Source organism: Oppia nitens, unplaced genomic scaffold, assembly GCF_028296485.1.
Source record: "Oppia nitens isolate AA-2021 unplaced genomic scaffold, nextdenovo-longstitch-racon4-pilon3 scaffold8_pilon_pilon_pilon, whole genome shotgun sequence".
In the NCBI taxonomy this organism is placed as follows: domain Eukaryota; kingdom Metazoa; phylum Arthropoda; class Arachnida; order Sarcoptiformes; family Oppiidae; genus Oppia; species Oppia nitens.
In genome coordinates, this window is record NW_026533252.1 from 2,818,445 (window position 1) to 2,834,468 (window position 16,024).

The window sequence follows — 16,024 nt, forward strand, 5'->3', positions numbered from 1 at the left end:
TTAATTTATTATATATGAACAGTCAATACTATATTGTACTGTATAGTGTATACTGTAATTAATTAATTAAAAAAATGACAGACAATTATATACGGCATATAATTTTTTTATATAAAAAATAATAATAATATGATTTTTAGATATAATTAATAATTGAATATAAATTAATATAATATTGTAATATCACTTATTTTAAAATAATAATAATAATAACTGACTAAAAATAAGTTATTTTAAAAAAATTGTTTTAAATAGTCTAAGATATATATGAATAGATATAAATATATTATACAAATATATACAAATTTTCAATACATTTTAATTGTAAATTTATATATGACTATTGTCGGGAAAAAATCAATTGTAAAAATAAAGTCAATTTTTTTAGTTATGTTTGACAAACAAAAAAATTGTATTAAAATAATAATAATAATAAAATTAATCTAAATATACAGTGTATATATATATCCAGGTCAGTTATTCTCTCTCTCTCTCTCTCTCTCTCTCTCTCTCTCTCTAATTGAATGACCTGGTTTCAAAACTTTTTTTTGTATGAATAACTTTACACCAGTGTTTAAAGTTTACAAATACATTATATAACAATTAAAAACCAGATTAACTTTGACGCCATCAGATGTCATACCAATGCCCGCAAACATTTCAGTAACATATTATTATTGTATTATTTTTTACACACATATACAGTATAATGTATACTGTATTATACCCATTGGTAAAGTAATCCCTAAATTTAAATCATACTACTACTACAAGTTAGCCCTATTTTCATAGCAAAAATTGACAATAATTTAAGTAATGGTGTTTTCCATATATTTCTATAATATAATAAATTCTAGTCATAGCGCTTGACTAGTGTATGCCATTACACGCAGACATAGTATGGTTGGCAATACATTGTGTGTTTGTATATGTTTTTAGTCACCCCTTAATATTGTTTAGACTAAACTATCAATTGAAACATGGATTCAACCATTGAATGTATTTCATAGCCAATGGTTGTATTGGTTATGCAATTGTGGCGCTAAAGTAAACCCAAAATCTTTACATTCATTCACTAAACTATTCAAATGCATACCAAACACATTCACACACACACTGTGTCTATAGTATAGCTATAGTGTGTGAGCCAATAGTTATGAGCCAAACTCAACCTACCAGTGCTATTGACATACCATTGCGCTGTCTTTTCCTCTAAACACTGCACATCACTGTTGGTTTGAGCGCTCAATTGATTGAACGCTTGAAAATGTGGTGTCAGTCGTAAAGATGGCGTCAATACAACTAACAGTCAGTTTGTGCGCCAAATTATAATCAATCGGTTTATTATTATTAGTATTATTATTGACTGGCCATCGGGTTTATCGGACAGTTATGTTTGGGACAGTTAGTTGTTGACAGTGTGTTTCTAGTGTGTGTGTCTGTACGGACAGTGTATACGCGAACTCAAATGAATAGTATTATTAACAGCGAATCGATGGTCGCCGCCGATGCCGACAATGGCCACCGCGACAACTGCTCGCCACCGTCGCCACCATCTGTACCGATCGGTTTCCGTGCGTTTGCCAGCTGTAGCCAAGGCGGTCGCAAGTATATGGAGGACTGCTACGACATAAAGTACCAGTTCAACAGCCAAAACGAGCTCCAGTACGTCTATTTGGCCATTTTTGACGGTCACGGCGGCGATGTGGCCGCCAAGTATGCCAAACAGCATTTGTGTCACAATATTATCCGTCAGCGAGACTTCTGGTCCGAGAGTGACGACCAGATACTTAAAGCCATTCAAAAGGGTTTTATTCAAACCCATTACGATATGAGGAAAGAAGTCCGTATGTATTCAATTCAATGGACATGAATTTGATCCATCATTTTGTTTACTAATAATGATTAAACACTATTGCAGACATACATACAAATACCAAACATATCATACATACATACCGTATCCATGCAATGAAAAACAAATATTTTTTCAAATATGATATTAATTTATGATTATTATTATCATTATATTAATACAATTATCATATATAATATGTTATAATATTTATTTATTGTTTTGTCATTTTTTCTATACATATATTTATTTTAGTTATCGCATTGAATATTATTATTTGTCACTATTTGATCCCATTTTTTCTTGTTTTTGTTGTATTATACTATTATACAATCTCAGAGTAATTGTGTATAAACTTTGTTGTCTACTTTTTTTTTTGTTGACAAATCAAATTGATAGATAAATTAAGTGTTAATTGTTTTAGTTAAACACATAAACAGAAAGAGAGAGAGAGAGACAATGTCTTTGTTTTGATTTCAATGGTAAACATTGGCTTTTTGCAGATCATGTGTTTCTCAATGCTTGTTATTATTGATAGATAATCAAACAAACTTTTGTGTCACACAATGTTATTGTATTTGTGATATATATCATATTGATTGATACAGTATTATGTTTATGTCTATAGTATTGCCTATAATTTCAATATTGGCGCTCATATACACACAAAAAATAACTATTTTTTCAAACATATTTGTCACCAGTTATTGACTTGAATCTACTGTACATTCAGCTTAACTTATAAGTTATAATAATATATTTTATAGAAAAATTTTACTGATTATAATAATTATTATTTAAAAAAAATTAAGTTTAAGTAATAAAAAAATTGCATTTTGTATGAAACTCCCCGATAACTCTATTTTGTTAAAATAAAATTAATGATATTTTAATATAGTTTCACTCTAGTTATGATAAATTAGTTTTAATTATAATTATATATATATTATGTGATATATATTTCACTGAGAAAAAAGTTATTTAATTAAAAATTAATTTATCAATTGAATTAATATATTATATAGCAATTATGTAAATTTTTATATAGAGTTTATAACCAAACCCACAATGAAAGAGAGCTTAACTAACATACAGTACTGTATATAATGTATTAATATTAGAAAATATAATATATTATTGATTGAAATGAAACATAAAAATTATATAATGTTTTATTAGTTATAGCAGTGCTTTGTGTGTGTGCTTTGGCTTACAATGACTGTACAGTTTGAGTCATGATTTTGTTGCCCACACTTACTATCAAACTGTTTGGTTATGTCTGCAAAAAATATTTGTAGTGTACTCTAGTACTGGTATAGCCTATAGAGGGCAATATATATAGATTTGTGTTAACTGCTAGCCTTTACTGAATGCCGGTTAACATAATTATTAATAGTTAATAATTGGCAACTGTTTAAACATGTATTTGAAAGCGGTTGCCAATAGTGACGGCACATTAATTAGGGTTTGCTATATAATACACTGTAAATGTATTATTGAGTGCAACGAACCAATCGATTCATTGCTTTTTCTAAGACATTAAATACCATTAAAAAAAATATGTATTGAAGAGAGTAATAGACGACTGCTTTAAACATTGTTTTAAAGGCACTCATAATTGGCTGTACTTTATGTGTGTATAGAGAAAGAGAGATTCAAAAACGATTATATAATATAATAACTTTTTATTATATAATATTTATTATTAATGTGTTTTTTCTAAACTATTGAATCATATAATCGATAATATATTAAATATATGAAAGATAACCAACAAAATTAGTTTTTTCAAACTATATCTAATAAATGATATTTTATTTATTATTTATTGAACGCATGTATGCATTGATGGCATTTGGTTTGATTGGCGATTACATCGATTGCAATATAAATATATCTATGAGATTAATAATGTATTTGTTTAGCGCTTTAATAGTTGGCAATAATATGATAAAGCAAATAGCAATGACAATAATATATTTTTATTTATTTTATTACATAATTTAAATTGTTTCATTGCATATGTCATTATGAAATAATTCAATACTAGATTTTTATATTGTATTGTTGTTGACCCCTATTATAATAAATTGCAATATAAGTTGAATAATATCGGGAACTTGTTTTACAAGTTTTATTATTATTTATTTTTTATTTATTTTTTTTGTTATTTAAACAAAACATTTTTTGAATAGCATTTTTTGGGATTGAATTATTTATTGCAATATTTCTAAATAAATTGATTGACATTATCAAAAATTTAAAAAAAAATTATACATGCATAATTTTAATAATTAAATTTGAAATAGATGATTGAATATAAATTTATAATACAGTGTATAGCTTTCACTAAATTTCAATCATGTATTTTATTTTAACAAAATAAATAAATATAATGGTAGAAATTCTGCGGGCATATATTCATTATTTATATATTTATAAACTAAATAGTAATATAAATTAATATATAATTATTAGTCTATTAAAAAAAATATCTGTATTATCGGTACAAATATTTCATTATAGGTTAATATCGGTATAGATTATATCATGCAATTGAATTAACATTATTTGTATAACACAATTAGTTATCGATTGACTACTATTTGATTATTATTTAGAAAAGTTTTATTATTTTAATTGATAAATAATCATAGATAATATATATAATCTTATCTATCATCATATGGCTTATTACCACATCTATCTATAATAATTTAATAACTAATTGATAAATTTATGGCAATAGTTAACTATAATAAATTAATAGTTTTGTTTGAATAACTTTTTAATTGAATTTTAATTATTTGTTTAGTGAATTGGCCGAAAACGGGTTCTGGTTTGCCATCGACATCGGGCACCACAGCTTCCATAGTGTTCATAATGAACGGTAAATACTATACGGGTCATGTGGGCGACTCACGTATTGTGTTGGGTCGCAAACACGAGGCATCCGGTAAATGGATGTCCTGTTCGTTGACCAGAGATCACAAGCCAGAGTCGCCGCGCGAAAGGAGGCGCATAGAGGCCGCCGGTGGCCAAGTGATGAACAAGTCGGGTGTCGATCGGGTTGTCTGGAATCGACCCAAATTGGGCCATAAGGGCCCTATCAGACGGAGCACTAGTTTTGATCAGATCCCATTCCTTGCAGTCGCACGATCTCTCGGTATTTTTGTTTATTTTTTTCTATAAAAACATGTAATTATTATTTTTGTTTAATTTGCAGGTGATTTGTGGTCATTTAACTCGGAGCTCAACACGTTTATCGTTAGTCCAGAACCAGACGTCAAATGTATACCGATTGATGGTAACGATATGTGTTTAGTATTGGCCAGCGATGGCCTCTGGAATATGATGAACACACAGACAGCTGTCAAAGTGATTCAAGAGGTCGAAGAAGACCAGTACAGTCCCGAACTGCTCGAAGCCATCTTCGATGTCGGCACCACTCGATTGAGTCCGTCTCGAGCTTTGGTTCATTTTTGTCTGAATCGATGGTATCAATCAAGGTTTAGGGCCGACAATACTACAGTACTGGCCGTTATGATTGAAGACAATCAAGGAGTTTCACTTAACAAGAATGACCAGAATATGCCAATGATGTCGCTGTTTACTGATAGCGAAGATGAAGAAAGTGATGACGGATACGATGACACACTGGAAGAGATTTACAACAACTATAACAATCAAAAGACTGAAAACAATGAAAATCTTTCAATAAATAAATGTAATGAAAAATCAACCGAATTGTTAACTAATATATTGACGACTACAGGTATTTTGTAATACATTTTTTGTTATTGTTTATGTAATTTGTGATTATTATAATTGTCTCATAGATAAGGACACATCTACCGATACGACAGTTCCTTCAATGACCAGCACTTCTTCCAAATCAACCGAATTATCACCTGATTTATCTAACTGTCCAAAGACTAACATAAACGGCACACAAACGACTGATTTGACGCCATTTACTAATACGACTAATACTAAGCCAAATATTGAATCATTTAGTAGTGATTTATCAACTGATAGCTCAAGTCTACCAACTAATGACACCACAACAACAACAACAACCACCACTAGTATGTGTGAGTCGACAAACATTGTTGACGACACTGACGGTCAAAGTAGTGAGTCTTCACGAGACAGCGGCACCTCATCGCCACCGACGCCAACAATGATTGCCGGTGTATGCGATGAGTTGACCGATGAAGAATATGCAGCTCTTCCATCACTAGTGAATCTCTCACAAAACGAATGGGAACTCTATGTAGTTATTGATCCCAAAAATTTAAGTGTCGACGACAACTCACCATACGATTTGAACAATGTTTCTGCAATTAGTGATGAAAATAGTTGTTTAGTGGAAACGCAGTCTTCGTTAGCAAACATTAACAAAGTTATTGGAGATAATACTCCATTAAATCAATATTTAATTAACAAAACGGGTTTAACGACACCTCATTATTCGTCGCAACAAACAATGAATAACAGTAACTCTTTCGACAACAACAATACCAGCTCTAAGTATTGGCCAAATGCTAGTAATTATATTCAAATGACTTCACTTAAACCGCGAACTTCACTGCCATTAAGTTATGCGGATAATCATCTTCAGACGTCGTCACCGATGATATCGAATGGTCGCAACAGTAACAGCAGCAGTAGTAGTAGTACATACTCATCATTGATGATATCGCCAAACATCGATAGAAATTTATGCATTTTTGGTGCTATCAATGGTACCGATGATACTAACGATACGGAAAATAGTTTCCAAAAGTTGTCTAAATTGTTCTCTCAAAGCAATAATATTAGTCAAGAAATTAAAATTGATAATAAATTATGTGCTAAGAAAAACACTAATATTTTTCGACACAGAAGACTATTGAGACGTTTAACTATTGACAACAATAGCTCCACAAAATTGCGGTCACAGTCGGCATCCAGAAGTAGTCTCAAACGCAAGAGATGTTCGTCCGACTACTCGCCGCCGTCTAAGCACTTGAGGTCTTCCCTATGGACTCGACCGGTTGTATCCAAAGAGCAGATCATGAAAATGAGTTTTACTCGAAGTCTCAAACAGTTGGCCGTCGGCCGACTCACCCGATCCAGACTTAGACCAATGAAAATGTTGAAAACGTGTTCAGCAAAGAAATGATTTTTATTATAACTGCTATTTTATAATTTGGTGCTTATTATTCACTGAAAACAAAACAAAAAAAAATCAATTGTAAATTGTATTAATAGATTTATTTTATTTTAGCAAAATTTATGACAGATTATAGTTTAGACTTTATATTAAACTATTAGAATTGTATTTATTATGATATACTCTAGAATTTTTCTATTAATTTCTTTAGTTTTTTTTACTTTAAAACTTAGGTTATAATTGATTTATTTGTCTTACAATTTACTTTATTTATCAAATTGAAAGCGAGGGAAAATGTGATGTTTTTTGAGCCATTTTTTGCGATTATGAAAATTAAAGCACAAAATTATATATAAATATATAATTAACGTAATTGAGATATTTATTTTTAAAAAATTGACGATAAATTTTTTATATGGATTAAAATAAAATAATTACCAACTTAACTTAAATATATATATAAATTTTATATATATATATATTTATGTATTGATTACAACACATAAGTTGTATAAAAGTGAAGCTAAATTTTAATCAATTATCTGTGATTTGCATTAAGACATATAAATATAATGTATAAATTCATTTTATCATTCATTAATATATATATATCTATATATATATATTAAATGAAATCAACTAATCTAAGACTTAATTTTAAAAAAATATTATTTTCATTACTATTATCATTAAATATTTTTCAGTGAAATATAGGTTCATTTATATGAATTGAAATGTATTAGGAGTTTATTTTACATTTAATTTATACTTAGAAAAATGTTTTTTTTATGTATACATATTTATTTCACTTCAAGTAACAGTTATTTATTTTTTTATGTAAATTCTATAAATTTTAAGTAATTAATTAATTTTGTTAGTCAACTAACAAATAGATTTTTTTTTAATCTAAAATACTAATACAATTTAACGAGTTTTATTCAAAATAAAAAAAATAATTGGCTTTTATTTTTAACAAATATTTAATATTACATTACAAATTTAACATTATTAATTTAATACAACTTAAAATGCCAAATATATGTCAATATTAAAATTATACCTATATATATAAACACACAATAATAATAATAATGATTTTTAATAGGTTTGTATAAAATTGGATGACATAATAAACGACAGATTACTATATATATTATAAATATATTAAATATTTAATTTGTAATGAATTAATTAATAATCAATATATAAATAAATAATTTAGATATTTAACTATATCAATTTTATTTTAATCAATGACTGTTGTATATAATTATTTACTTTTTCAAAATTTATTGACAAAAATTTCTATAACATAATAAAATTGAGATATTAATGATTAAAATTGTATACAAATAACAACATTTGCCAAAATGACCATGGTCATTATTATCAATTAGTTTTGATATAGATTGTATGTATCAATCAAAAAATATGTATTTTTAGGATGATTGACATAAAAAAAATAATAAAGCAATAAAATAAAATAAATATTTAGTAATTATAAAAAAACATTTTATTTATTGAATTAGATTTTCAATTCGTGATTAATTTAATTTATCTGCAAAAGACTACAAATTAGTATAAAATAAAGTATGCCTTCGGCTATAATATGATAACAATCAAAATCAATGTATTTTATGGTCCAAATTGCAAAACCAATGGGTAGTTCACCGGAATATCTTTCAATAGTTGTCATAAACTTTAACTTTTGCTTAAGTGTCCAAAACTGCGATATCTTTACAGATCTACACTTTATGGCCATTAAAATACTCGTAGAGTTTAACTTTTTTATAGAAACTGAAAGCCTATTATTATTAATTAATTAATTAATGAGAATTTATGTTCAAATATGATATATTAAATCTATTACTAAACAATTATACACAACAAAACTGTTATAATTATGTAAGAAAATTGAAATCTACCTTTTGATGCAAAATAGCTGCAAATGGTTGGGTAATCAATGAAAATATATTGAAATTCAATAATAATGAAAATAATTGGACGCTTTTATTCATCGGTAAGAATATTAGTACATAGATTTCAAACAACAATTGCTGTATATATGAGGCAAAACAGGTAGCAATATATTTACGCCAATATTTGTTATAATATATGACATCATCATTAGTATTGTTAAGTTTGTCGAGTATTTGATCCAATTGTAGTCGACATTCAACTAACAATAATTTTGTCATCGATTGTGAATGTTTTGATGATAGTCGACAAAAGTTTTTATTCAATATTTCCAGATCTTTGTGAATCTCGTCGTACCTTCTGGACGAACAATCTTCGGGTCGTCACCATAACCATCGATTCCATTGAACAGCGAACACACTTTGAGTGCGACATCAAAGTTGATCTGTTCTTTCTGTGGCAGTCGTTGCCGAAGACCTACCGTTTCGTTGATTTCAATTTATTTTACAGACATCACTACCAAATCGATGACTTTTCCACTGATAATCTCTTGATTTTGTTTAACTTAAAATTATTTTTTGTTGTCTATATGTAAATCACATTAAAAAATATTTTTTGTGAACAAATAATAAATAAAAAATCGATATTATTTAATGATTATCTTTATTATAACTTTTTTTGTTTCTTTTTATTAAAATAAATAATGAAATATTTGCATAATTATTTTTATATAACTTAAAAGTATTTTTTTAGTATAAGACAGTGCATTGTCTTAATGAATAGTTTATGAATTATTTTATGTAATTGTTTATTATGTTATTATGTTAATACAATTGCTTATATTTGACTGATTATTGCTAAATTAAAATATTAAAATACAATAATATAAACAAAATTAAAAAGACAATTTTATTAAATATTCAGTATATTTTAAATATTTCTATTTTTATGTTCATATAATTTAATTAACCTAATTTATTTAATTAAATAATGTTTGTGCAATATAATTAAATTAAATCGATGTCATAATTTTCAAATTAATTTGATAAATGTTTTGTTTTTAATGAAAAATATAAATATAAAAATATAAAACAATATTTCAATTGTCATTTTCCTTGATTGCAATAATATTATTATTCTTTATGAAAAAAACTGAATAATTTAAAATAAATTTTATTATATTGAATATAGTATTATCAAAATAATTAAGTGTATTGTATTCATTGATTAATTTTAATTATTTTGTAAAAGACCACAAATAAGCATAAAATAAAGTATGCCTACGACTACTATATGATAATAGCACTCAAAATCTAATAATTTTATGGTCATAATTGAGAAACCAATGGGTAGTCCACCGGAATATCTTTCAATAGTTATCATAAACTTTAACTTTTGCTTAAATGTCCAAAACTGCGATATCTTTACAGATCTACACTTTCTGGTCATTAAAATACTCGTAGAGTTTAGCTTTTTATAGAAACTGAAAGCCTATTATTAAATTAAATGTAAATTTATGTTCAAATATGATATATACTATTATTAAATTATTTATTAAACATTAATATTACATAAACAATAATTATGTAAGAAAATTGAAATCTACCTTTTGATGCAAAATAGCTGCAAATAGGGACAGTTGGGTAATCAATGCAAACACATTGAAGTTTAATAATAATGAAAATAATTGAACGCTTTTATTCATCGGTAGAAATAATAGTACATAGACTTCAAATAATAAATGCGGTAAATATAAGACAAAACAAATAGCAATATATTTACACCAATATTTGTTATAATATATGACATCATTATTAGTATCGTTAAGTTTGTCGAGTATTTGATCCAATTGTTGTCGACATTCAGCTAACAATGAGTTTGTCATCGATGGTGAATGTTTTGATGATAGTCGACAAATGTTTTTATTTAATATTTCCAGATCTTTGTGAATCTGGTCGTACCTTAACTTTAGATAATAGCAAACAATATCGAAACAACCGGGCAATAGACCCATATTGGAGGTGATATAAAAAGTCCAAATTCCTTCATAGATTGTCCAAAAAATACCGAAAAATAACAACTCATACCATGTCTTGCAATTGATGGCAAATGTTATGAACACAGATATTAAGTACGGGATGAGGACACTAATGCACGACATGACACCCCTTTTGTATGTTTGTTTCATTTTATTTCTCAACTTTTTTGCCGCATTAATGTCTACAAGTTTGGTCTGTCGGGCGGAAATCAATCCATTTATATACTTGAATGGCAAACACCATCGCTTATTGATTGTATCGGAAGTAATATTCAGAGTGCAGTACGCGGGAACAATTGCAACGGCCGCGTAAAACACAACCTGATGGGCAATATATGGCTTTCCCCACCAGGGCTTGAAGTCACCCAACCAGAGGAATATTGGCGAACCTTCCGGCAGAAAGCACTCGAGAGTTGTTCGCAAAAGATTTGAATATAGAAATGTCAATACAATTGCATTATATATACGATGTCGACGAACAGTCTTGTGGTCCACACCGTAATCTTCGACTCCATTGAACAGCGAACACACTTTGAGTGCGACATCAAAGTTGATCTGTTCTTCCTGTGGCAGTCGTTGCCGAAGACCTACCGTTTCGTTGATTTCAATTTCTTTTACAGACATCACTGACAAATCGGTGACTATTCCACTGATAATCTATTGATTTTGTTTTACTTAAATTTATTTTTTTCAATAAGTAAATCACATTTTTAAAAAAAATATTTATTGTCAATTTGCAAATGATTGAACAGTATTTGTTTGCAGTTAAATATTAAGTTTTATGATTTAATTTAAAATAAATTTATTTTTATCATTATTTTATCATAAAATTCATATTATAATAATTTCCAAACATTGAAATTAGTAAAATGTATTTTATAATTGCATTAAAATTTTTTGAACAAATTGTAATAATAGTAATTATTTTCTTAATGAGATAATTTTCTTATATAAACTTTGGAAATATATAATTGTATCATTTGAGTACTAATTATTATTGCCTTAAATATGATTTTAAATTAAATTGATATAATAGTGTTATTATGTTTTGATTTTTATGAAATTTTCTATAATACAGTAACTATTATATAAATTTCTATATAACAGCACAAAAAATATTATATTAAAACTTTTCTACTGTTATATCATAGTTAGATATTTATATATAACAGTTATTATATAAATTGCATAAAATCAAAACATAATTGCACAATTATTTCAACAACAAAAAACACAATTAAAATTTAAAATTGCAAGAATATTCTGTAATTAATGATGTTTTTTATTTAAAAAAAATCGTAACTGTCATGACTATGATTAATGTAAATCATAAATACTACATTAAATATAGTAATAAATAAGCATTTATCTAAAAATTTATAGACATAATTAATGAAAAAAATTGTATTCAAATTAATGTCAATATTAATATCGTATAAATTGCTATATTTATCCAATAATATTATTCTTTACTACAAAAATAAACTAAAATTTATATAATTTCTTATTATATATTATATAAAAGGAATTATAATTTAATTTTATAATATAATCAGTAAAATTAAAATCATTTTGTAAAAAATACTATAGAAAATAAACAAAAATATATTAATATCCAATCTTTGTGAATATAATTAAATCTAAGTAATGCCATAATTATCAAAATGATATGACAAATATTTTAGATTAATGCAAAATATAAATATTGAAAAACAAATTAAAATCTATTTTAAGTGTTAGTAATAAATAGTTTAGTTAAATTTATTGAATTGAAATTTATTTTTAAATATTTCAATAACTTTTTTTTGTGCAAAATATTTGTTTTAATACTATTTATAGTAATAATATAAAATATACAATATTTTCCGTTTCTAACGATGAAAAGAGGGAAAATAAAGTATTTTCAGTGAAAAATTGAAGAGATTTTATAAGGAAATTTCCATCACTGGGAAAGTTTCTCGAATTCTACTTATAAGAGACTAATGTATTCATAGGTTTAGTTATTTTGCAAAAGTCCGCAAATAAGTATAAAATAAAGTATGCCTTCGACTACTATATGATAATAGCATTCAAAATCTATTAATTTTATCGTCCAAATTGAGAAACCAATGGGTAGTCCACCGGAATATCTTTCAATAGATGTCATAAATTTTAACTTTTGTTTCAAAGTCCAAGTCTGCGATGTTTTCAATGATCTATACTTTTTAGTCATTAAAATACTCGTAGAGTTTAGCTTTATATATACACTGTAAGCCTATTAAACAAAATATTAAACAAAAATACATGTTTATAATATTATAAAATTAACTTTCAAAATAAGATCTACCTTTTGATGCAAAATAGCTGCAAATAGGGACAGTTGGGTAATCAATGCAAATATATTGAAATTCAATAATAATGAAAATAATTGGACGCTTTTATTCATCGGTAAGAATATTAGTACATAGATTTCAAATAACAATTGCGGTAAATATGAGACAAAACTAGTAGCTATATATTTACACCAATATTTGTTATAATATATGACATCATTATTAGTATCGTTAAGTTTGTCGAGTATTTGATCCGATTGTAGTCGACATTCAGCTAATAATGAATTTGTCATCGATTGTGAATGTTTTGATGATAGTCGACAAAAATTTTTATTTAATATTTCCAGATCTTTGTGAATCTGGTCGTACCTTAACTTTAGATAATAGCAAACAATATCGAAACAACCGGGCAATAGACCCATATTGGAGGTGATATAAAAAGACCAAATACTCTCATATATTGTCCAGAAAATACCGAAAAACGCCAACTCGTACCACGTCTTGCAATAGATTATAAATGATATGAGAACTGATAGCGAGTACGGAAAGAGGACACTAATACACGACACTATACTCTGTCTGAATGTTTGTTTCATTTTTTTTCTTAACTTTTTTACATCAGCGATGTCCACAAGTTTGGCCTCTCGGGCGGAAATCAATCCATTTATATACTTAAATGGCAAACACCATCGCTTATTGATTGTATCAGAAGTAATATTTAATGTACAATATGCGGGAATAATTGCAACGGCCGCGTAAAACACAACCTGATGAGCAATATATGGCTTTCCCCACCAGGGCTTGAAGTCACCCAACCAGAGGAATATCGGCGAACCTTCCGGCAGAAAGCACTCCACTGTTGTTCGCATAAGATTTGAATAAAGAAATGTCAATACAATTGCATTATATATACGATGTCGAAGAATAGTCTTGTGGTCCACACCGTAACCTTCGACCCCATTAAACAGCGAACACTTTTTGAGTGCGACATCAAAGTTGATCTGTTCTTCCTGTGGCAGTCGTTGCCGAAGACCTACCGTTTCGTTGATTTCGATCTCTTTTACAGACATCACAACCAAATCGATGACTATTCCACTGATAATCTATTGATTTTGTTTAATCTATTGATTTTTGTCTCGAAAAAATCGATGACATTTTATGAATCACATGTATTAATAATTGTCTGCAATATTAATTTTTATGAAATAATTTAAATTAATTTATATTATTTTTTTATAATTTATTTATACTATAAATCACATTTGATATTTTTATAGTGAATAAATAAAAATTAGAAAAATCAATTTATTTAATGACCCATTTTATTATATGATAAAATTTTATACTATTTTTGTAATTAGCCAAATTTTGTAATTAGCAAAATGTATTTTATAATTGCACAGACATATTGCACCAATTGTAATAATAACAATAATAATAATTGTTTTAATGAGATATTTTTTTTATTATATAAATTTAGAAAATAATTGTATCATCAGAGCACTGGTGATTATTATTGCTGAATGTTTTAAATAAGATTGTAATATAAATATTTTTACATAATAATTGTTGTACTATTATAAAAAGTATTTATGAATCAGGCTATTATATAAATAATAATAAAAATGAAAACATATTAACACAATTATATGAAAAAAACACAATATTTCAAGAATATTCTGTATAATTAATGTTGTTGTTGTTGTTTTTATTTTAAAAACTCATGATTTATTATAATAATCACTGAGATTAATGTAAATCTTAAATTTTGTATCAAATATTATAACAATAATAAACATTAATTTAAAAATTGTAGACAGTATTAATATTATTATTAATAATAATATATCCAAATTAATGTCAATATCAATGTCATACAATTATTATATATATATTATGAATGTTTAAAAAATATTGTATCAACTTAGCATACAATGATTAATAGATCATTATATGTTTCAACAATTTTTTTTATAGATTATTAATATTTTATAATAGTTATGAAAAAAATAAACAATGATTTTTAAATGATTAATTAAGTGAATAATACTATTGTTCAGTATATCACAACAATTTTTATAAGTTACTTAAAAAAACTTATTGAATAATATAAACATTGATAAGAAAATAGTAATATAACTTAAATAAAGTAAAATACATTTTAATTAAATATAAGACATAATATTTTGAAATGTTAATACAGTATATATATATATATATATAATTTATATATTATTTATGCATACATTCATATTTTTAAATAATTTATTGTGTAAACTAAATTTATTTTTATTCATTAATAATACTGTAGTAATAATAATAAAACTAATAAAAAATAACATAAAAAACAATATAAACTTTTTTTTTAACTTAAAATATAGATAATAATAAATTATATCCAATAAATTCAAAACTCAATTATAAAAATTATAAATTATCTAAAAGTGTGTAAATTTATAAATTCACAATAGATTTACTTACTATTACTAAACAAAAATTATTAGATTTTTATTCCCGAGGGTTAGGTTCGGTTAGTTTACCGAAAAAAAATATTGATAATGTCTAACCATATCATCAATTATAAACGGTTCCCATCAGTGATACTTACTTTCACTTTCTTTTTTTAAGACAACTTTCTTAAGACACGTCTATCTAAGCCATTGGCTGCACATCTATCTGACGTTACTTTCATACCCACCAGTGCTCTCTCTTTCTCTCTCTCTCTCTCTCTCTCTCTCTCTCTC

The 16,024-nt window shown here is 26.4% G+C and overlaps 1 protein-coding gene across 1 annotated transcript; it reads left to right on the forward strand.

The window, feature by feature from the left end:
- The first annotated feature begins 1,049 nt into the window (after window positions 1–1,049).
- LOC128964426 (dentin sialophosphoprotein-like) lies at window positions 1,050–7,078 on the forward strand. Its single transcript, XM_054311015.1, has 4 exons — window positions 1,050–1,847; window positions 4,671–5,021; window positions 5,082–5,630; window positions 5,695–7,078. The coding sequence occupies exons 1-4, from the start codon at window positions 1,469–1,471 to the stop codon at window positions 7,020–7,022; spliced, it is 2,607 nt and encodes an 868-aa protein (XP_054166990.1). The 5' UTR covers window positions 1,050–1,468; the 3' UTR covers window positions 7,023–7,078.
- The last annotated feature ends 8,946 nt before the right edge of the window (window positions 7,079–16,024 follow it).

Coding starts and splice junctions, on each gene's coding strand:
- LOC128964426 (XM_054311015.1), top strand. CDS start 1,469: ATGAATAGTATTATTAACAGCGAATCGATGGTCGCCGCCGATGCCGAC. Junction 1,848..4,670: donor CGATATGAGGAAAGAAGTCC/GTATGTATTCAA, acceptor TTATTTGTTTAG/TGAATTGGCCGAAAACGGGT. Junction 5,631..5,694: donor TAATATATTGACGACTACAG/GTATTTTGTAAT, acceptor ATTGTCTCATAG/ATAAGGACACATCTACCGAT.